The 24,088-nt window shown below is 36.1% G+C and overlaps 1 protein-coding gene across 2 annotated transcripts in view; it reads left to right on the top strand.

Annotated features, from left to right (window-relative positions):
• Window positions 1-24,088, top strand: part of RB1 (RB transcriptional corepressor 1) — a 122,301-nt gene that overhangs the window by 32,552 nt on the left and 65,661 nt on the right. For both annotated transcript variants that reach the window (XM_055133305.1, XM_055133310.1), the window contains exons 4-12: window positions 1,533-1,652; window positions 4,773-4,811; window positions 7,105-7,172; window positions 9,941-10,051; window positions 11,173-11,315; window positions 14,385-14,462; window positions 15,407-15,516; window positions 17,389-17,466; window positions 21,320-21,407. In XM_055133305.1, coding sequence (XP_054989280.1) covers window positions 1,533-1,652; window positions 4,773-4,811; window positions 7,105-7,172; window positions 9,941-10,051; window positions 11,173-11,315; window positions 14,385-14,462; window positions 15,407-15,516; window positions 17,389-17,466; window positions 21,320-21,407 — 835 coding nt within the window. The remainder of the gene's footprint in view (window positions 1-1,532; window positions 1,653-4,772; window positions 4,812-7,104; window positions 7,173-9,940; window positions 10,052-11,172; window positions 11,316-14,384; window positions 14,463-15,406; window positions 15,517-17,388; window positions 17,467-21,319; window positions 21,408-24,088) is intronic.

The raw sequence follows: 24,088 nt of genomic DNA, 5'->3' as shown, positions 1-24,088 counted from the left end.
ATGCTAATAGGATAGTAAAAGGAAAAAAAGGAAAAAGAAACCTCTCCTTAGGTATTCTGGAAGGACTTAAATATGGAGATAGAGTAGAAAAGAGGCATTTTTTCAGAAAGATAGTTTTATTTTTTTTAATTCCTTTTTGATGGGTTGGTTATACCACTAAAATTTCAAAGATGTGATGAAGGATAATAAAACTAAAGGAGAAATGCAAAGATTATCTTGGGTTTTTTTTTGTTCTATGTTTTAAGGTTATAGAGATGAGAAATGATGTCTGACTCAAGAAAATCAAGTGTAAAAGATAAAATTACATTCAGAGACTATTAAACAAATAGGACAGAGAAAAGCTATAATGTCATTTATATACTGTAAAAACTGTTTACAAACATTTTTCTTCAGTATTTATAGAACATGGAACAAGGCATGTTCTTATTATATGGGAGTCATTTAATTTGTATAAGACTTTAAATTTTTAGCACCAGGTTCCCCATGAACGTGAGTTGTGTGATGGGCGAAGGGGCGGCCGCCTTTCTGGCCGCACCCCGCTTCCCGAGATGAGCGGCTCTCCGCACCGACCTCGGTCCCGATGCGCGGCTGGGGACGCGCCAGCGAAGGTGCGGCCCGCTGGCGGGGACAGCGGGGGACTGGCTAGCCAGGGCCCACTGAGGCTCCTGCAGCGCTGCCGTATCGTTCAGCCTGGGTGGGATTCTAATTTAGAGGCATTCAGTCATAATCCCACAGATGGTAGTTTTGCTCTTTTGGCTCCTCAGCCAAGCACATACACCAAATGTCTGAACCTGCGGTTCCTCTCGTGCTGAGCAGGATTACCATGGCAACAACATATCATCAGTAGGGTAAAACTAACCTAGCATGAAAGTACCGGCAGAGGAACCCAGGTGTGTGTAATCCCATCAACGGCCAACATCCAGAGAGATTTAAAAGCAAGATCTCAGAAGTGTTATCTTTAGCCTACTTCTCCCTCTGGGAGAAACTGGCAATCTTCTGAGAGTTTCCTGCCCACATGGGACAGGTGTATTCATATGCAAAATCCAGTAATACCCCATGGTGTATTCATATGCAAAATCCAGTAATAAGCTGGATCTCATTCCCCTGACCCTGAAGAGCCCCCAGTGCAACATCGTTAGGAGGGCCAAGTTGAGATAGACTTCTAAGATCTCAGGGAAAGGACGAAATGAGATGTTACTGAGCCCGCCTGAGAAATCGGTGATTAACGGGATTTCGAGATTCGTGAAGACTTTAAATTTCACCAATGAATAGTCTTCTGAATAGAAATGTTTATGATTTTTATTTAAATATTTGAAAATTTATTTGTTTGTTTGGAAGCCACACTTGGTGGAGGTGTCAGGAGTTAATCTTGGCTCTGCACTTATGAATCACTCCTGGTGGGCTCAGGGGACCTTATGGGATGCCAGGGATCAAACCTGGGTTGGCCACATACCAGGTGAAAATGCTTATGCTTTTTAAAAGGAATAAGTTTTTTTTTATTTGCTGATTCACTTTTATCTTTTTTTTTGTAGTGTCTATAAGTTCTTTGATTTACTAAAAGAAATTGATACCAGTACTAAAGTTGATAATGCTATGTCAAGACTATTGAACAAGTACAACGTATTGTGTGCACTCTACAGCAAATTAGAAAGGTAAAGTACAAGTTCTATTAGGATTTTTATTCTGGTTTTAATCACTGTTCATAATTATTTTTAATTTGGGATTTTTAAATTCCTAGTAAACTTATTATCTCTTAGTTTTGTACTCTTTGTTATTGATTTCATATTCTTATTTCTCTTATTTATGTAATCATAGGTGATTCTAATTTTTTTCTGAAAAATTAGCTGCTTTATTATCATTTTATATCCTTCTTTCTTTTAACCATTTTTATTGAGTTGTTGGGTATACTTAACCACCAGAGAGCCTGATTCCCTTCATAAGTGTCCCCAGGTTCCCTCCCACCCCTAACCTTCGTCCTTGACTAGCATATTTTTAACTTTGGTTCTTGTAGCTTGGATCTTACGCTTTTAGTGTTGTTGGCACTGTGGTTTAGATTTATTGATATACCATATATACCTCTACCCCACCAGTGTGCTTGCCTCCTACTTCTGACATTTGTGTTTTCTCATTTCCTTCACTAGATTTCTTTCCTTTTTGATCTCCTTTCTTCTAGGGTCAATAGTAATCTAAGTATCCCATTTTTAAAACTGTGCATTCCCTCTTCCTTTTATTTATATACCATAGATTAGTGAGATCATCCTGTGTTTGCCCTTCTTCTGCCATCATCTTAAGATGATATTCTCTAGTTCTATCCAAGTTGCAGTGAATTGCATAATTTCTCATCATTCCTTGCAGGTGCATAGTATTCCATCGTGTATCTTACCACACCTTTGTAATACCCTCCTCCTCTGTGCTTAGCTAAGTGCTACAGTGAATAACGGTGTGCATATGTCCTTTTGAATGAATGTTTTTGTTACCTGGGGGTAGATCCCAGAAGTGGGATTGCTGGGTTTTATGGCATTTCAGTTCATACTTTTCTGAGAAATCTCCACACTGATTTTCACAGGAATTGAACCAGACAACATTTCCACCAGTAGTAGATGAAAATTTATTTTTCATCACATCCCTCACCAAATATATTACTTTTTGATATGTGCCATTCTCACTGTTGTGAAATATCTCATTGTTGTCTTTATTTGTATTTCCCTAACAGTATTTGTTGATGATCACTTTTTCCTGTGCCTATTGGCCATCTGTCTTCTTCAGAGAAGTGTATTTCCTTTCCCATTTTTATTTTATTTTTAAATTTTTATTATTCAAAATTAAATTTTTTGGCTATGCCTGCCGATGCTCAGGCGTTACTCCTGGTTCTGCTCTGGGGAATCATATAGGATTTCAGGGTTTGAACTCCGGTCAGCTATGTGCAAGGCAAGCTACCTAAACCATTATCTCTCTGGCCCCTCCTCTCCCATTTTTTTTCCCTTTTTTGGGTCACATCTGGTGATGCACAGGGATCACTTCTGGCTCTGCACTCAGCAATTACTCCTGGCGGTGCTCAAGGGACCATATGGTATGCTGGGAATCGAACCCGGAACGGCTGAGTGAAAGGCAAACGCCCTACCCGCTGTGCTATCGCTCCAGCCCCTCCTCTCCCATTTTTAATAAGGGTTTTAAGGATTTATTTGGGGGGGGGGTTGATGTTTTTGAGTACTTTAGATATTTTAGATATCAAACCTTTCTATGATGTGTTGAGTGCAAATATTTTCTCCCATTCAGTTGGTGTCTTTTAGTTTTAGTCTGTGCTTCTTTTGCCATAGTCCCATTTGTTTATTTTTAATTCTGTTTCCTTTGCCATTAGAATCATACATTGAAAATATCTTTTTTTTTTCTTTTTGGGTCACACCCGGCGATGCACAGGGGTTATTCCTGGCTCATGCACTCAGGAATTACTCCTAGTGGTGCTCAGGGAACCATATGGGATGCTGGGAATTGAACCCGGGTCGGCCACATGCAAGGCAAACACCCTACCTGCTGTACTATTGCTTCAGCCCCGGAAAACATCTTTGAGGTTCAAATCTTGGAGCATTCTGTCTTATTTTGCTCAGTGTCCTTTATGGATTCTGGTCTAATCTCAAGGTTTTTGATCTACTTTGAATTTACTTTTATATTGGTTGTGAGATATAAACGCAGCTTCAGGATTTTTGTTTCTTAACATGTAGTTATCTAGTTTTCCAAATACAGTTTGTTGAAGAAGCTATCTTAACTCCTTTTAATGGGCTCAACTCCTTTGTAGAAATTAGTAGACCATCAATCTGGGGACTTGCCTTGGAGCACTTGATTCTGTTTCAGTACCATGCTGTTTTGGTCAGTATAGCTTTATGGTATAGCTTTAAGGTAGGTAATAAGATTCCTCCCAGTTTCTGTTTTTCCATATGACTTTGGATATTCAAGGTCTTTTATGATTCCATATAAACTTTATTGTTAATTATTCTAATTCCTTGAAGAATGTCATCTAAATTTGAATGGGAATTGTATTGAATCTATATAACAATATAGGTAGGGTGGTCATTTTGACAATATTGAACATGGAATATTTTTTCATTTTCTAAGGTATTCTTTTATTTCTTTCTTAGGTGACTTAGAGTTTTCGTGGTCTAGCTCTCTCACCTCTTTTGTTAAGCTGATTTCCAGATACTTGATATAATGCTTTATTATTAGAGGGTTTGTATATAGAAAATAATGATTATTTAGTGGGCAAAATATTGTGTATATCTTAGAGTATCAAAAATTATGAAAGATATATTCATCCTACAAGGAGTTTGTGGTTTTCCTGGGACACTTATGCATGTTTTACAAAAATCAGGGCTTGGGAAGTTTTCTGTTGTTATTTCTGTAAATATCTTTTCTATTCATTTATCTTTTTTCTTTTATTTTCTGGTTTTTTATTAGTCATATATTTTTATCATTATTTTGGTTTATGTCATTTTTCTGAGCCTCTTTTGGAGGTATTATAAGTAAGTTTGTAACTTGAAAAAATTCAGTTACAAAGAGGATTCTGTAATCCTCTTTGAGTTACAAATGTTCATAGATGTTGTAATGGTGTATGAAATCTAAAATTGGGATAAATCTCAAATCTATTAAGTTTTATTTTGTAATATACATTTTAAAATATGTATACTTATTGATAGATCATGATATAATTTGTAAATTATATAAAGAGTAAGTGACTTTTAAAATTCTATAATGTTAATGTAGTTTCTTCTTCCTTTTAGGACATGTGAACTTATCTACTTAACACAGTCCAGCAGTTCGTAAGTAATTCAAAGCATGTCACTTTTTTACTCTTTGTTTTTTATAATGATTTATAGAATAATCCCACCCTTGGTAATGTCAGGGTTAGTTTAATGATAGTGTGCTACTTAATAACTTAGATCTAACCCAATATGTAGAATTATTAACTTTTCATGTAATTTTCCTCTTACAAGTGAAGTGGAAATTGATTCATTGTATCATATCACCAACGGGGGGGGGAAATATAGACTTCATTGACTTAATCTTTATTGAGTCCTAGTAAAATTATTTTATTAATGACTAGGACACTTAATTTTTTTGGTAAGAATAAATGTAAAGTCCATATTAAAGTTTCTAGGGGCTAAAGAGATAGTTTAATATACTGGAGTGCATGTTTTTCATGCAGGAGGCCTGCTTTTGTTCCCCACCACTGTGTAGTCCCCTGAGCTTTCAGGAGACAATCAGAAGCAATCCCTAATGCTGAGTGAGAAGTATCCCCTAATACTGTGTGTATAGCAAAAAAAAAAAGTCAAAAATTAAAAAAAAATTTAAATTTACAAATTATTATTTTAGTTTGGGCTGGAGCGATAGCACAGTGGGTAGGGCATTTGCCTTGCATGCGGCTGACCTGAGTTCGATTCCTCAACCCCTCTTGGAGAGCCTGGCAAGCTACCGAGAGTATCCCGCCCACACAGCAGAGCCTGGCAAGCTACCCATGGCGTATTTGATATGCCAAAAACAGTAACAACCAGTCTCACAATGGAGACGTTACTGGTGCCCACTTGAGCAAATTGATAAACAGTGGGACAACAGTGCCACAGTGCTATTATTTTAGTTTATTTATATGCTTCAACAGTATTCCCATATAAGATTTCTAGGATTTTTCTTTGAAAATAGTAAGTTGCATCTGAGATTTTCTGCCCTCTACTAGTATTGAATATGATGGATACAAAGGGAAATTATGTTAATTGTTATAAACCTATAAGTTCCAAGAAGTGATTATCTGTGAAAAATTATCGAGGCATAGTGTCAGATTGGTAAAGTAGAGTCACTTAAATCTCTGCTTTTTCTGATTACAGAGTTAACTTTTGAGAACAGAATTGGAAACCCAAGTATACCAGAATATAGTATTTCCAGTGCAAATTTCTATATTAAAATTATGACAGTATTTGCCTAACAAAATATATACTACTCTTTGGGCTAAAAAGATATCTTGCTGAAAATGCTATCTGAATTGGCACAAATTTTAAATTGTGCATTTGGAATGTATTGTAGAGTCCAAGAGGGCTACTTAAATGGTAGAGCACATGCTAACTTGTACTGGACCCTCATTTTGACCTGCACTAGGTTGAGATTTTCTGGGTATTGTCCCATTGAAAGCAAATATTTTAAAATATGCTGTGTTTTCTGTGGAACATAAAATAACAGAATAGGAGACTAACACCCAAGAATAGTAGAACGAAGTACCAGGAGGCTGGCTCCATGGCTTGGAAGCCGGCCTCACATGCTGAGGGAAAAGGCAGCTCAGACAGAGTAGGGAACACCAAGTAAAATGTGGTTGGAGAACCCATTCAGGAAGGGAGAAGCGTGCTGAAAGTGGACTATAGATTGAACATGATGCCCACTCAATACCCCTATTGCAAACCACAACACCCAAAAGGAGAGAGAGAACAAAAGGGAATGCCCTGCCACAGAGGCAGGGTGGAGTGGGGGGATAGGACTGGGGGGTGGGAGGGATACTGGGTTCATAGGTGGTGGAGAATGGGCACTGGTGGAGGGATAGGTTCTCGAACATTGTATGATGGAAACATAAGCACGAAAATGTGTAAATCTGTAACTAATTTAAAAAAAACACAACAAAAGCATAATACTTCACCATTCAATTTTATTCAGCTTAGTTCATAAAGTTTATGAAGCTTAGGAATTAAAGATAATATAATGTATTTCTTTTGTTCCTATAAGTAAAAATCATAATATTTGCAGGGCTTTCCAGTAAAACTGGAAAAGAATATAGATATTGATGAACTTTATTTGTAAATAAAAATATAATTTGTCATTGGAAAGATCCTTAAAATATAACACATTGATACAGAAGATAAACTAATGAGACAATGTTTTTTGATGGGAAGTTTAGTAAAATTTAATTTTCACAAGAATTATTGTAGTAATTTGAGAAATAAAAACTTGCTGAACCCCCCAAAAAATGCTGTGTTCTGTTCTGCATTTAATTCATGTCTGTATTATAAAACATAGGGGATAAAAGGGAATAATTTTAAAATTCAATGTAAACCTTTTCTTTTTTCTATTTACTAGGGTAACAACTGAAATAAACTCTGTGTTGGTGCTTAAAGTTTCTTGGATCACATTTTTACTAGCTAAAGGTAAGAGTCATTTTTATCTGTTAATACTAATTTCAGTGTAAAACTAAATAATTCTTTTTGGTTAAACCCAAAATGTTTCGTTCATTTACTGCCACCTCCTTTCATAACAAGAGCTAATAACCATTAACGTGATCTAATTGTCTGGGCTAAGCCATATTGCAGTTGGTAGGGCATTTGTTTGCCTTGCATGCAGTTGACCCGGGTTTAATCCCTGTCATCTTATATGGTCCCCGAGCACTCCCAGGAGTTGATTCCTGAGCACAGAGCCAGGAATCAAACCAAAGTGCATAAACCAAAATCAAAAAATCTGATTGTCATTCCTATGTTTTCTTTTGTGTATACATTCTTGCTAAAAAAAAGGGTGAGTAGAGGAGTGCAATCATGTGTAGGTATGTCTTTCTAAAACAAGATCACATTATAACTTTATCTTTAAAAAGCAAAAATTATTTGCTTTTTACTTAAATTTTGCAAAATAAGCAAGAAACATGAAACAAATAGCTTACATTTAGGTCAGTGTTTTGTCACTAAGCAGTATTATTTTCTAAAACAATACTGGGACTGAAAACACGTTATGAAAAATTTAACCATTTGGCTTTGATCAACTTTGTGTTTTCATCTAAAGCAATAGATATTTATCTCCTTTGAAGGAAAGGAATGCTAGTATTCTCATTTTTTTCCAGTCTTCTCCTTTTATTCCACTTTCAGATTTGCTCATTTTATTGTTAGTATCATGTAATCTTGATTATAATGTTTACATCTGTTCTATAAAAATCATGCTCGTTTAATCTCTCCTATAATTAAGTTCTAGGTTTCATTCTAAGTTTATCATCACTCTTGCTTATATCATGCTTATCCTGCTTATCCATTTTTGATTATTTGCTTTTAACTGACTAGATTTTATAATGACAGAATATTTTAAGGAAGGTTTTAGGGGTCAGAGAGATAATAGAGCAGGTGAGATATTTCGTGTGCTTACAGATAACCTGGGTTTGATCCCTGGCACCACATATAGCCCCCTGAGCACAGAGCCAGGAGTAAGCTTGTACACTGCTCTGTGTGGAAATGAGAGACTGAGAGAGGAGGGTGGGTTCACTGGTTGGTTATGGGTATGTTAATGAATCATATTCAAAGACTTTATACTTGAAGAATAGTTTGGCTATATGTCTTATTCTTAGATAATGTTTGTTTTCTTCAGGACATTATTGTCGCAATGGTATTGAACTCAGCCATTGAGAAATTTGTACTAACTTAATTTTCCATCTTCATTTTCTTTCTGAGTACTACAAGAATTGTTTTTTTTTTTTTTTTTTTCAGTTTGAGGCTTGATATTTTAACCATGACAATAAAATTAGTGCACAAGACACTGGGATAAGGCCCAGAGTTCAGTCCCTGGTACTGAATGCCCCAACCTCTCAGCACCTGGAGCTGAGTACTGCTGTTCTGGGCCAACTATTACTGGTGGCTCCTAAAAATCTAAACAGAACAAAAAACAAAACAAAAAACCATAACAACAAAGTAAAATCACAAAATGGAATGGGAATTATAGCTCAGTGGTAGAGCATGTACTTTGCATATGAGAGACCTGGTTTAACTCATAGGAGCTGGGATAAGGCCCAATTCGTGGTGCTAAATGCCCTATTCCCTGCAACTTGAAGCTGAATACTACTCCTATGGGCCAAGTATTGCTCGAAGTGGCTCCAACCAAAAAAAACAAACAAACAAAACCCCCCCAAAATAATGTAAAATCACACGACGGGCTGGGGATTGTAGCCCAGCGTTAGAGCATGCACTTTGTGTATGAGAAGCCCGAGTTTAACACCTAGTAAATAATTCATAAACACAAGATAGTCATAGCAAATTTATCATATTTTGATCATGATTTGCATATTTTCTGTAGTTATACTATTTTTCTTTTAATTATGTGTTATTTCCTGTATTTAATTTTCATGGACTGGAGCGGTAGGTAGGGTGCCTGACCCGGGTTTGATTCCTCCATCCCTCTCAGAGAGCCCAGCAAGCTGCCAAGAGTATCCTGCCCGCACGGCAGAGCCTGACAAGCTACCCGTGGCATAGTCAATATGCCAAAAACAGTAACAAAAAGTCTCACAATGGAGACATTACTGATTCCTGCTCGAGCAAATCAGTGAACAGCGGGGTGACAGTGACAGTGATTTAATTCTCATACTTCGATTCCTCTGCCCCTCTCAGAGAGCCCGGCAAGCTACCAAGTGTATCTTGCCCGAACGGCAGAGCCTGGCAAGCTACCCGTGGCATATTCGATATGCCAAAAACAGTAACAAGTCTCACCATGGAGACGTTACTGGTGCCTGTTCAAGCAAATTGATGAACAATGGGATGACAGTGACCGTGACTGTTTATACATTGGTTACATCAACTTTTAAGATTTTTTTTCTAAATTGTGTTATAGATACATTTTTAGTGATATATTTTGAGTGGCCTTGGTTTTTGCAGTATTTAAATTAAAAAAATTAAATCACTAAAAAAATTAAATCACTGTGAGATACACAGTTAAAAAGTTGTTCATGATGGAGTTTATTAGTTTATCACTTATTACATATCTTATATATATCAAATCAGACTTGAAGTTTTATCAAAAATATCTTCAGTGATTTAAGGAACTTTTTAATTTTTCCAGTGATTGTTGGATAAATGAGTACATAAATATACCTATGCTCCATATTTTCTAACTTAGAAATTTCAATCTCTAACTTTACTTAAAAATGTGAACCATTTTTGTTCATTTTCAGGGGAAGTATTACAAATGGAAGATGATCTAGTGATCTCCTTTCAATTAATGTTGTGTGTCCTTGATTATTTTATCAAACTTTCACCACCTGCATTGCTCAAGGAACCATATAGTAAGTATTTAAAACTGTTCATATCTTTCCTACTTAATTGTTAGTTTATTGAATGTCTACTAGATCCAAAATGTAGTTCTGGAGTCAAGAGGGTGATAAAAATTAATGCATATGAACTTTGCCCTTTGCCCTTAGGTTGCATAAAATATAGGAGAAAGAAGACAAGTAAGAAAGTAATGAGGGGATGGATATGTAATAGAAACTGGTATAGACTGAAATGTAGCAAATACTGTGAATGTTCAGGAAACAGAAAAATTATGAAAGAGGTAGCATTTATAGTCTGTGTTGATGAATACATAGTGTTACATGAAGCAGAGGCAAGAAAACAAATATGTATGAAAATGCATGAGAAAGAATAGCCCATCCTATAGAATTAGCTTAACAAAATTTCTATTATTTGGATACTCAATGATGAAGTGATTTATTTTTTGCGTGTGAATTATTGTTCATCTATTCTAGTAACTGATGAGATGGGAAGTATATCTAAATAAAGATAATGTGCCCTAAATCGTTAGCATTTAACAAAGATGACATTCCTGTTAGAATGAAATTTCTTACTTCAATAGTAAGATATCAAAATAACTTATTATTCTCCAGAAAAATGTAAGCTTAATTAAAATTGAACTTACTCCTTGCTTCTAAAATGTGAGAACAGTGATAGTACAGTGGGTAAAGAACTTGCCTTGCACGCTGTCAGCCCAGGTTCAATCCCTCCCTCATATCCTGCCAATAGTAATCCCTAAATGCCGCTAGGTGTTGGTCTTTAGAACAAAACAAGACTCTTAAATTAGAAGGCATTTTTAAAATCCTTTGAAGATTTGAGTAATAAACACTTAGAATAGGTCTTTAGTTGTCTTATTTCCCTTGCCTTTTTTTGTCTGAAAATTTTAAGTATTTTATAGTTTTATTTTCGACTAGTTGAAGGCAGAAGAAACAAGGGAAGGAAAAAGGCTAATATCAGCACATAGATATTCAATAAATAGGTAAACTACTAGCCTTTTAATGAAATTTATTAAAAGAATATTTCAAAATTATTTTTGACCTTCCAAATTAGAATTTGAATTCTTTATCATATACAATGAAATGTACAATTGTTCTCATCTGATTTACCATTTTTCCAGAAACAGCTGTAATACCTATTAATGGTTCGCCTCGAACACCAAGGCGAGGTCACAACAGGAGTGCACGGATAGTCAAACAACTAGAAAATGATACAAGAATTATTGAAGTTCTCTGTAAAGAACACGAATGTAATATAGATGAGGTAATTTAACTTCATGATTTTCTTTAAATAGTTAGAATTAGATATAAGTTCTTCCTAGTAGTATTAATTCTTTTATGTTGAGTTTGCTTTTTGTAATTAGTGCCGACATGCAGTAGCAACATATTTAGAAATTTGATTTTTATAGTCATTTACTTTGATATTAAAGAGAATATTGTCCTCATACTAAAATCAATGAGATGTTTATCATTAAAATAGTAGTTTGTAAATGTGTTTGCTCTTTTTTTTTCTGGGTTACCAATGTCCCTAAATGTTTTAAATTATTCTTTAAGACAACCTAGTGTTTGGGTTTAATATGTGATGCCAACATTAAATGTATGTTTAGCTTTCTATAGTTTATATTACAACAGATATTAATGGCCAATTAAGAATATACCTGAATACCCAGGAATGTCTTAACAAGCTTTTAGAATCCAGATTAGAATTGTAGGAATCTTACAAATAATATATTTAGTTTCCGTTTTTCTGATAATTAGTAAACAAGCTTCTAGAGACTAATAGCTAGTTACTAACAGCCTACACTTTGGTAGAATCATTACTACCAGGGTTAACTTTCTCTGTGCTGCTTCTCTCATCGATAGTTCTACAATCCACCATTCACTACTTTTTGAAAGTTTTTATGAAATACTGCATATTTGAAACTTCTCTTGTCAGCTTTGAGAAGTAGAATATGACCTCACAATCTAATTTAAGAAGTGGCAAGAAGGGGCTGGAGCGATAGCACAGCGGGTAGGGCGTTTGCCCTGTACGCGGCCGACCCTGGTTCAATTCCCAGCATCCCATATGGTCCCCTGAGCACGGCCAGGGGTAATTCCTGAGTGTAGAGCCAGGAGTAACCCCTGTGCATCGCCAGGTGTGACCCAAAAAAAAAAAAAAAAGAAGTGGCAAGAAGGTATATTAAAATATCTAGGCTTTAGTACTGTGGTTTTTATTAATTTGAATGAGTGTATAGCTATAATTATAGACCTATAGATCTTTAAACATGTCTATGTTTGCTTTTTCTAGAATCAAGATTATTTTTGCTAATAAGCTGATGAATGTAGTTGAAATAATGTTTTTTACTTCAGTCTGTTGATTAGTTGAGATTATTTATAGGAATACATTTTAATTACTTGCTGTTAATGTTAATTTCAGAGTTAATTGTAAACTTGTTTTTATTTTTGTGGGGCCACATCCAGTGGTGCTCAGTGATCACTCCTGGTGGTGCTTGGGGAAACTATATGCAGTGTTGGGGATCTAACTTGGTCGACTGTGTGCAAGGCAAGCACCCTACCTGCTGTACTATCCTTCTGTCCCCTAAAATTTATTTTTAAAGTCAGGGTTAATTTTTTTACTTTTTATTTTAAGCAAATCTTTCATATTTTAGGATGTAATGATTTGTAAAGTAAATTAATTAAAATACTTGATAGTACTGGTATTAATTGGCATTTGGTTATATAGCTTTGGGGCATGTATAACTATTGGTTAATTGTATTTATGTTAAATAATTATTGATTAGGTATACTGATTGGTTTATTAAAGCTACACACCTTATATAAATATTCTAGATATATGAAATTTAATTAGGAAATAAATATAGTATTATAATTTTTAAACTTATTTATAGCCTGTAGGAACTTTCACCTTAATAAATATAAACTTCAAATTTGGAAATAAAAATTAAATGAAGAACTGATAATAAGGATTGTGGAACTAGCTCAAAGGGCTATAGTGCGTATTTGGCAAGTATATGACCTAAGGCTCATGCCCTGGCAATACGTGAGCCTTGAGCACTGCCAACTGTAATGCAGGAGGCACTACTGAGTGTGAGCAGCACCCCATCTCTTGCCTGAACATTGCTGGGAATTACCCCTTGGGCTCCTGAGCACTGCTTGGGAGGCTTCCCCTCCTTCTCATTCCTCCAAGAAATGACAAATTAAGAAAAGTAAGTTGTTAAAAAAACAAAAAAGTAACACATTGCAAGTGCTGTAGCTAGAAATAAAACTCCTGTTTATTTTGTTCAATTCATGTTAATCAGTGGATGCTTTTTAAAGAACCTATGTAATTCTACAAAAATATTTTCTTATTTTAATTTTGGGAGCGCCTCCCAAGCAGTATTCAGGGGGATCTGGAAGCCACTCCTAATCATACTCCAACAGTTGGACTGGACAGTTCAGAGTTTGGACTGGCAATATGATGCTATGTGGGCTCAAGGTGCTGGGACCCTTGCTGGCTGCAACTGAGGTGCTTGCTGGGAGGGGGCATGTGGTGTGGGGTCGTACTGAGGGCCTCAAACATGCATGATTCCATCCCTTAGAGCGATATAGCAGACCTTTCTTTGATTTGACTTGAATTCCTGGGAGCCATTTTTTTTCACATGTGAAATATAAACAGGCTGCTTTTGTAAGTATATGCTAAAAAATGGACTTCATATTTCTTGAGCAGGTTTCAAAAGACCTGTATGAAGTACCCCAAAATTATGTTTCTGAGAAACAACAGGTAGAGAAATAAAATGAATCTTGGGTTTGATGGTAGGTAGATGATGGTTTTGGGGTTTTTTTTTTGGTTATGTTTTGGGTTTGTTGTTTTTGATTTTGGAGTATGCCCAGCAAGGTTCAGAAGCTGTCTCCTACTCTCTGCTTAGGGGTTGCACCTAGCAGTGCTTAAGGGACCTTTAGTTCATCAGGGATCGAACTTAGGCTCCCTGAGTACAAAGCATTCACTTAGTTACATTCACTTAGTTACATTACTTTGGTGAAGTTGCTTAAAGTTTTGGTTTTCTTTGAGCCATTTATTTCTTCATTGTTTATTAAATGTGGAATTTAATTTGGTTTCAGTGGGTTCTGTCTCCAAAATCTCATTTCAGTGAATTCTTCACTCCACCTCCAATTTAAGTCCTAAAATATACCTCCCTAATTTAGAACTAAATAGTTGAGTCATTATAAAATAAATGCAACACTAGATTGTCATTAATTAAAATGTCCAGTGATACTTTCATTGTGACATTAATGTTGTCAAAGATTTAGTTTTTTAAAAATGCTAATTGCCATGTTTTCACTTTATCTTTTTCAGGTGAAAAATGTTTATTTCAAAAATTTTATACCTTTTATGAATTCTCTTGGAATTGTAGCTTCTAATGGACTTCCAGAGGTAATCTGAAAGAAAACAGTAGAAAGTTAATATCTTTGTAACTTTTATAGGTATATGATCTTAATAAATTAAATACAATCTTAATAAATAAAAAATAAATTATATTGCATGTATATTAGAAAATTGTAGTAGAAGCTATGCTAAGTAGTTTTTATTGGAGTATTGCTTTTTAAACTATGCTTAGAAAATTATGAATCAGAATTTGTAAAAAGAATTATGAATTCTAGCAATTCTAAAAGAGTTTAGTATTTTAAATAAATTAAGTAGTTTTATTGGGTTAACTTACCTAATTCTTTCACCCAACATACTTGACTGAAAGGCACTGAGTAAACTCAAGGGGCTTAGAAAAGATAGGCAGTGGGGCTGGAATAATAGCATAGTGGGTAGAGTGCTTGCCTTGCATGTGGCAGACGCAGATTTGATCCCGGCACCACATGTAGTTGGTCATCCAAGCCTGCCAGGAGTGGTCCCTGAGAACAGAGTCAGGAGTAAGCCCCGAGCACAGCAGGTGAGAGCCAGAAACCCAAAAAAGAAAAGATAGGCAGAATATATAATCAGAAGAATTTAGCTTAGTGCTTGAAAATATTTTATTTTGTTATATATTAATAACTGTACTAAATAGTGAAAGAAAAAAGGAATTTTTGGAAGATCTTGATGGTGAGTGGTTATGGATAATGATTATTTTTAGTTTTTGATTTTGTCTCAGTACTGTTTTGTGACATTTGTGATTCTACATAAAATTTTATGGATTGCACACGTAAAATAGGTATAAAGTTCAAATTGAAAAAATAGTTTATTTTTAGATTTATTTTGCATTGAAACTCAATATATATTATAAAAGGAAATGTATATTGTATAAAAATTCTGTAATTTTGTGCTTCTGTCTGCTGAGAGATGTGATGACTTTGACTTGAAAAAGATAATTAGTATTTTATTCTATTGAGGTGGAAAGTCTCTCTAAACAATATGAAGAAATTTACCTTAAAAACAAAGATCTGGATGCAAGATTATTTCTGGATCATGATAAAACACTTCAAGCTGATCCTACAGACAGGTATTGTACATGCTGTATTTTTATTTGTTGATATACTTTTGCTATAGATTGATTTTTATATATGTAGGTTTAAATATAACATAGTGACTTTAATGATTTGTGTGACAAATATAAATGCTTTTATATAAGTCTAGGAAGATGACCAGTCTTCTAAACATAGAGTTTATTAACAGATTTATTTTGAATTGTTCTCTGGCAGCTGTCTTATAGGTCAGTGTAATTTTAAGGTATGCACCAAAAGAAAATTGTTTAGATAATTTACACATGTAGTGGTCTGTCTCTTTTTCTTTAATTGTCTTTAATCTTAAATCTTTTAGTGTTTACTTGGTTCGTGTTATCAAAGTTAATGCAAGTTAACTTAAATTTTTTTTTCTTTTGAATTGTCACATAGACTTCCAAAATGTAGAAATGGTTAAAAGTACTTTAAAAGTTTTCAAATAATTATAAGGTTACTTTTAAGACATTAAACAATGTCTGTTTTCATTTCTTTTTTGGAGGAGATGTGGCGAGGTAGGGGTGTCCCATGCAGTGTTCAAGAGACTCAGGGTCCCTTCCTGGAGAAACTCAGTCAACTGGGCCAGCACCACTTTGACAAAAGTTCAGGCCTCCAGGTCTGCACCCAGCAATGCTAAGAGGAACCCTATGGTGCTGGGGGTCAAACTGGGGTCAACCACAGAGATAAACCTATCTCTTGGTTCCCTGTTTGAAGGCTTTTCAAACACCACCTGCCTGTGGTGTTGGGGATGGAACCCAGGGCCTCCTTACACATAAGACAAGTGCTCTCCTTTTGCCTCACTGTCACTGTCACTGTCATCCCATTGCTCATCAATTTGCTTGAGCGGGCACCAGTAACTTCTCCGTCTTGAGACTTGTTACTGCTTTTGGCATATCGAATACACCACGGGTAGCTTGCCAGACTCTGCTGTGCAGGCAAGATACTCTCGGTAGCTTGCTGGGCTCTCCGGGTTGGCCGCATGCAAGGCAAATGCCCTGCCGCTGTGCTACCACTCCAGCCCCCTTTTGCCTCATCCTTAGCTAATTCTTTTAATATGTAATTGAAAAAAATACATATAATCTGTAGGTTAAATACCAAATGTTCAGTTTTGTTTGAGTTAAAACTTTTAGAAAACAGGATTGAGAACTTTGAGCTTTGGTTTTTAACATACTAACCAGTTTGGTTAGTAATTTCATCTGACATTTTTCTAAAGACAACATTTAAATTATTAGAGAAAATTGCTAAGTTTGACTTTCTTCCTGATTGGAGTACTGGTTTGTTATAGTGAAAAGAATCTTAAAAGCATTGGCGAGAATCTAGAGAGAGTATAGCAGATAGGGCATTTTCCTTGCCTGCAAGGGACCTGAATTTGATCCTGGTGTCATATATGGTTCCCCTTAGCCCTTCCAGAAGTGATCCCTGAGCGCAGTCAGGAATAAGCCCTGAGCCCTAATGGATGTAACCCCAAATCAAAAAGAAAAAAATGGTGAAAACAATTAAAATTTTGGAGCTAGAGAGATAGTACAGAGAGTGAGGGTCTTGCCTTGCAAATGGTGTACCAAAATTTGATCCCAGCACTTCATGTAGTTCCCTGAGCCCACCAGGAATGATCCCTGAGTGCAGCCAGGATTATGTCCTGAATACAGCTGTTTGTGGCCAAAAAAACAAGTCAAGACAAAAAAACCAACTAAAGTTTTATTTAAGCAACTTTGCATCATCTATTTCCTATTATTTTCATTTATTGACATACCAGTTTGTATGTTTCATGAGGAACAGAAGGTAATATACTGTATTTTGATTTATACAGAACAAAGTGTAAGATTTCTGTTTGAATGACTAACATTTTATTTTGAATGACTTTGCTTATCATTATTTAGTTTAGAATTGCAGAGAACACCACGCAAGAATAATCCTGATGAAGATATGAATATGATTATTCCACAGACTCCAGTTAGGTATGTATTTTCTTTTTCTTTTTAGTTATTTTGGTTTATGGGCCATGCCTGGCAATGCTTGGGAGTTACTCCTGGCTCTGTACTCAGAAATTATTCCTGGTAGTGCTTGTGGGAGACCATATGGGATTCTGGGGAGTGAATCTGGATTGACCATGTATAAGGCATGCATGCAAGCACCTTACTTACTGTACTATTGCTCTGGCTCCTAGGTATGAATTTTCTTACTTTAGATTTTCATTATAACTGTTTATTCAGTGCTTTGTGGTAATTCAGGGTTTGTTTTGCCTGTTTGTATAAACATGTATATAATGTTTCCAAGAATATAATTAGTAGTATTCCTTGTTCCCTCTATTTCTTAAGGAATAAGCCCTAAATTGGGATATGTTCTATCTTAATAAATAAAAAAGAGTTATTATTATTTTTTCTGCATACTACAGGATTGGAAACAGTTCTGGAGGTTGTGTGGTGCACGGAGGGGGAATCACTATGCTCAAGGGCTACTCCCTGCTCAGAATTCAGATGTTGTTTCCTCCTTGCAGTACTTGGAGGACCACATCCATGATACAGGAGATGTGACTTGGGCCCCTGTATGCAGAGCAGCATTTAGCCCATTCAGCTAACTTTTCAGCCTTCTGAATAGAAGCATTTAAAAAAATCTGTTATCCAATACTATAGAATCTGTTATCAAATATTGATAGTATCTCATCTTAATCTTTTAAAAATCTGTTATATATATTGTTGAATATACCTCCAAGATATTTGAGTCCATCTTCTGTTTTCCATTTCTATTCTCTGCCTTTGTCCAAATATCTTCCTTTTTTTTTTTGTGGTAATAGCTTACTAAATGATTTTGCTGCTTCTATCATCATTATTGTTCCCTTTTCTCCATAGCAGATCTGTACACAAGAATCCCAAAAATGTTGTTCTTAAAACATGCTTCTGGTCATACTCATCTTGTTTGTTAAACCTTCAGATTGCTGCTAACTGCAAGTGAAATAGAATGCAGATTCCTTACAAAATCAAGCTGTACCTACAAGTCTTCTATATGAGCTGACTTTTAATTACCTCTCCAGTCTCATCTTTTGGTAGTTGCTTTTTCTTTTTGTGAAACTCTTATTTTCTTTTTACAGATTTCCACTGGTTACATTTCATCAAAAACATGCTATTTAAAATATTTCTGTCAATTCATATTTTCTCTCTGATAGCATCCTGTTTTATTCTTCTGTAGTATATATCATGGTTTAAGTTCATCTGTGTGTTTGGTTTTGAGCAGTACCTGTAATTCATACCATATGGACCATGACTCTCTGTTCAGCACTTAAGATCTAGAGCAACTGATACATAACTGTATCACTGTGTCACTGTCATCCCATTGTTCATCGATTTACTCGAGCGGGCACCAGTAATGTCTCTCTTCTTCCCATCCCTGAGATTTTAGCAGCCTCTCCTTACTCGTCTTACCCAACGATTGGAGGCTCTTTCAGGGTCAGGGGAATGAGACCTATTGTTACTGTTTCGGGCATATCGAATACGCCACGGGTAGCTTGCCAGGCTCTGTCCGTGTGGGCAGGATACTCTCGGTAGTTTGCCGTGCTCGCTGAGGTACATATATATGTGTGTGTGTGTATATATATATGTACATATATATGTATATGTATATTGCCCTCTATGATTTGTTGCCTACTGTCTGAACTCCATCAGCTGTGGTATGGTAATTATGGAAAATGGGTAGGAAGTGTCTTATAATGGTCTGGAAAGTGGCCTGGAGTGTGGCGGCAGTTGGGTAATGGAGGTCGGCTGCTGGGGCTGGGTCCCTTGGGGCGGGGAGGGTTCTCACTCGACCCCCCCTCTGGGGTGCCCTGAGTGAAAACAGCCTGGCATGGAGTCCGGTTGCATGGCTATGGGGGCCTCATTTTATATTCCCGTCTGGGAGGAGCAGCCGTTGAGATATGGAAAGTGTTGATGAAGAGATTATCTGGTGCCTGCAGGGTGTGGCAGGGTGTGGCTTATGGGTGTGATCCCTGGGTCACCAGAGTTTTCAAATGACTATATACAAATGTATTTTAAATAAAATAAAATTATCATTGCTAGTGAGATGGCAGAAAGGGCATAACATTTGAATATGAAAAATTCTGTGTCACAGGAGACTTAGGAACACTATGTGCAGATGACTTTATAAAGCAGCATTATTGGGGAACTGCAGTCTATATCCATTGTATATGAAATGAGAAGATGAAATAGCCAGATAGAAGGATAAGTACTAGATTTGAAAGGGCCTCCTATGCCTTATTTACAGGCTTGGACTTTGCTTGTACATGATGACTCCTGTTGGCTAAAATTGGGTAGGTATTAAGTAGAGGAAAGAAAAAACCAAAATAGATTTTTGAAAGTTTATGTGGGTGTAACTTGTGAGGGGAGAGACTAAGAAGTATGTGAGGAAACATAGACCTGCTAATATTTTAAGGAGCTTTTTAACCAGTGGTAAAAATTAGAATATACCAGAGAAATTTTTTTCAGAGTGCACATGCCTAAGCCTTACTACCCATAGACATGGTGGGTCTCTGGACTGCCTTGTAGTAACTCAGCTTAAAGATGATGAAGGCTGACCCATGAGTAGGCTCTGTGAGTGAAAGAACAGAAATAATTTTGACAATAACTAGATTCATATTTAGAATATTATTATTCAGGCATTTAATGAATATGAAGAAGGTAATTTATAAAATGCAGGGAACTTAGATTTGGGAATCAATATGGGAGGATTAAAACCATGAACAAATGATGTTGCCTGAAGTGGGAATATAATGGCAAAAATGGGTGGCTGTGGCTAGAGTGATAGTGAAGGGGGTATCACAAGGAAGATGTTTGCCTTGCATGTGACCGACTCTGGTTTGATACCTGCCACTGCATATGTGTTTCTTTCCCCCTCTCCCAAAAATACCGAGTGATCCTGGAGTACCACTGAGAGTGGAACCCTGAACACAAAGCCAGGAGTAAGCCAGCCCTGAGCACTGTTGGGTATGGCCTAAACCACCTCATCCCCTAAAAAAAAGGATATCTAAAAATAGAGCCTTAAGAAATGCTAGATTTAAGTACTAAAGTTAAGGAGAATAAAACGTAATTGGGAGCCCAGATATTTAAGCCCCAAAAGCCCAGGAAGGAAGGGAGGGAGTTTGTAATATGTTCTAAGCATGCTTTAGAGTGTTTAATGCTTCAAGGAGTATCATAGTGAAGCAATCTTTTGGATTTAGCACTCGATCACTTCTAGTTTAGTCATTATAATTTAGGTTAAATGTTTCACTAATAATATTTAAGGATTCCTTCAGCAACAGGTATTTTGCAGTTCTTTGAGTGATAAATATTACCTGCACTAGCAGTGTATAACATAACTCTCCAAAATTTGAACATTAAATTTGTCATATACAAACATAATTTTAAAATTGAGTCTCAAGAGATTGTCCTAATTTTATGTTGTAAGAGTGGTAACTTCTAAGGTTATGTATGTTTTCTTCTTGAAAATCTCTGTAAAGAAGAATTATTTGGTTTTTTTTACTTGAGTTATTAAATATCTTCCTGTCTTTATTTGAAAAAAAATAATAGGTAATTTGTATTATTTTCTAAGATCACTTTTTTAACAGTGTTTCAATTAAAACTGACTACAAAACACTTCCTTTCTTAAAATTAAATAAGTAATTCCATGTAAACAATAGTACATTAAGGTTTACACAAAGTCTTATTTCCAAAAGCTTCTTTGAGACAAATGGGAGATAAGAGTTTGAATATATGTTTAACGTGAAGTAAATGCATTTTATTTTTTTACCTCAGTGCTTAATACTTTTTCATGTTTTTCCTCTAGAACTGTTATGAATACTATTCAGCAATTAATGATGATCTTAAATTCAGCAAGTGATCAACCATCAGAAAATCTAATTTCCTATTTTAATGTAAGCTATATATTAAACATTATATGATACTAATTATAAATTGTAAGTCTAAATACTAAATGTTTTTAAAATGCTCAACTCTCTACACATGTTCTCTATTATCTTCTTTTACTAATACTATTAGTAACCTTATTTCATGTAGATAATTTTAGGTGTAGATTTTCTTATGCTTATTTTGCTCTTTTGGTATTATTTTCTTCTTCAGATACAACTTTTAATATTTCTTTAGTGAGTATAGTTTAAGATAGCTATATAAGATTTGTTTTGGTTTTAATATGTCTTTATTTTTGTTTTTTGTATGATAGTTTAGGATCTTCAGTTCTAGATTGATTTTACTTAGAGGTTTGAAGTTATTACTTTACTATTTCCCAGTTCCCATTGTTGTTCCTTTTTTTTCTTTCTGCTGCTTTTAAGATACTTGAATGTGATACGAAACAGGAGTTGATATTTGCCTGATAACTGCTGTCTTTTTAATTCTGTGTTACAGCCTATTTTCATTTATTTATATTTATTTTGATTTGGGGACATGCCTGACTGTGCTAATGGCTTCCTCCTGGCTTTGTGTTCAGGGACCATTCCTAGCCATGCTCAGGAACCATACGTGGTGTTGGGGGACCAACATGGGTTAGCTGTGTGCAAGACTAGCACCTTATCCCTGTACTATCTCTCTGGTCACTTTATAGTTTATATACGGTTCTTGCCTGATCCTGTGCACTTTGCAATTTGCAACTCCTTATAGACTTTGCACTTGATATTTGAAGGATCCCTCAAAATGGAAAAAGAAGAGAAATGTAAACTCGTGTTTATATTATTTACTTGTTCCTTCACTCCTAATTTAAAGTCATGTGAAAATTAGAACCCATTGAAATGTTCATCCATTGAAATTGTATAAGACTGGGAAACATAATACATTTTGACATATCCTAGTAGCTATGTGCTTTTTGGTTGTGATTAGTATGTCTGTTAGCATATAATCTGCTTGTGTTTTGTCACTTCTGTTATCTTATATTTCTCCAGGAAGTAGCAAAGTAATTTAACCATTATGTTCAATAATTGTATTGGGTCAGATTTAGTTTGTTTTTCCAATCTGCCCAAAGGACGTTGCTTGTCAGGGTCCTGGCCACTCACCCTGGCACACTGGAGTACGATCCCCCTGGTCGCCTATAGGAGAGGGAGTGGGAAGGAGAGAAGCCTCTGCCCTGGCCCTCCACGCATCCGCGGACTCCCGCTGCCACTCGGAGGGGGTAAAGCTGGTGGTCAATCAGCAATCTGTTTATTAGCTCTCACACAGGGCGTTTTATACATATATTTCAGGGGCAATCCACATGTATCACATTTATCTTATTAGGCTCAATACAGATGTTAATGATTTACATTTCCCGCTTTCAGGGCCAGGTGTATCAGCTCAGGCAGATGATAACTATTATATCCCTCATCCTCAACCAGAGTGCCTACGTGTGTGGAGTGCTGAAGCAAGCCCTTGGGCCCCTGTAAACAGGGCTGCTCTATCTTTCAGGGACAGGGGATTTAGTCAAAGTGTCAGGCTGGATACTGAGATCCCAACAGTAGCTTTTGTTACGTTTTGCACAAGTGTATTTCCTGAATATAGCTTACTCAGTTACTTAAAACCTTTAGGAAGTATACTGATACGAGAGGACTGGAACGATAGCACAGCGGGTAGGGCGTTTGCCTTGCACACGGCTGGCCTGAGTTCGATTCCTCCATCCATCTCAGAGAGCCCGGTAACCTACCGAGAGTATCCCGCCCGCACGGCAGAGCCTGGCAAGCTACCCCTGGTGTATTTGATATGCCCAAAACAGTAACAACAAGTCTCACAATGGAGACGTTACTTGTGCCCGCTCGAGCAAATCGATGAACAATGGGATAACAGTGCTATAGTGCTACTGATACAAGTTAAAAGAACAATAACCTTTTTTTCTCACATATTCAAAATATTTCCTCTAATATGTGAAGTATTTAGCAATTTAGTTTTATTTTGAAGTGCATTAGTTGGGAAGAAAATTTTGCTTCCAAGATATTCTCTGGTGGGTCTGGAGGGATAATTAAGAGGGTAAGATATGTTGCCTTCCATGGGACTGACCTGGATTCCATCCTCAGCAACCCATAGGATCCCTCAAATCTGCAGGGAGTGAAATATAAGTATTGAGTCAGGAGTAAGTCCTAAGCAGCACTGTGTGTGGCACCAAAATAAAATTCTTGAGCTCAGTTTAATTTGGTTTTTTTTTAATATATGTATATATATATATCAGATAATGTCATCTTCCTTTGTGCGGATAAGTAAAGTTTCAAAAGTTATGTATATTTTATTTTTATTTATTTGGCACCACCCAGTTCTGTGCTCAGGGATCACTTCTGGCAGGCTCAGGGGACTATGAGTGCTGAAGATTGAACCCTGGTCCACTGTGTGCAAGGCATAGGCCCTACCTGCTCTAGTATTACTCAGCTCAGTAATGAACATTTTACTGGATGTTTTGACAACTATGGTTTTATGACAAGAAATGCTTTGTTACTATATTTCTAAGACGTATGTTTTCATTAAAGGGAGAATTTATATGAAATGAGTTTTTAAAATAGACATTTCAAAAATTATTATAATTTTAGAATTTTTAAATGTATAATTCCTGGGAGCCTACACCAGGCCACGTTCAAAGTTAACCCTT

This window comes from Sorex araneus, chromosome 1 (genome assembly GCF_027595985.1).
Source record: "Sorex araneus isolate mSorAra2 chromosome 1, mSorAra2.pri, whole genome shotgun sequence".
Classification (NCBI taxonomy): domain Eukaryota; kingdom Metazoa; phylum Chordata; class Mammalia; order Eulipotyphla; family Soricidae; genus Sorex; species Sorex araneus.
The sequence above is the reverse complement of the archived record's forward strand: the minus strand, read 5'-3'. Positions and strand labels throughout refer to the sequence as shown.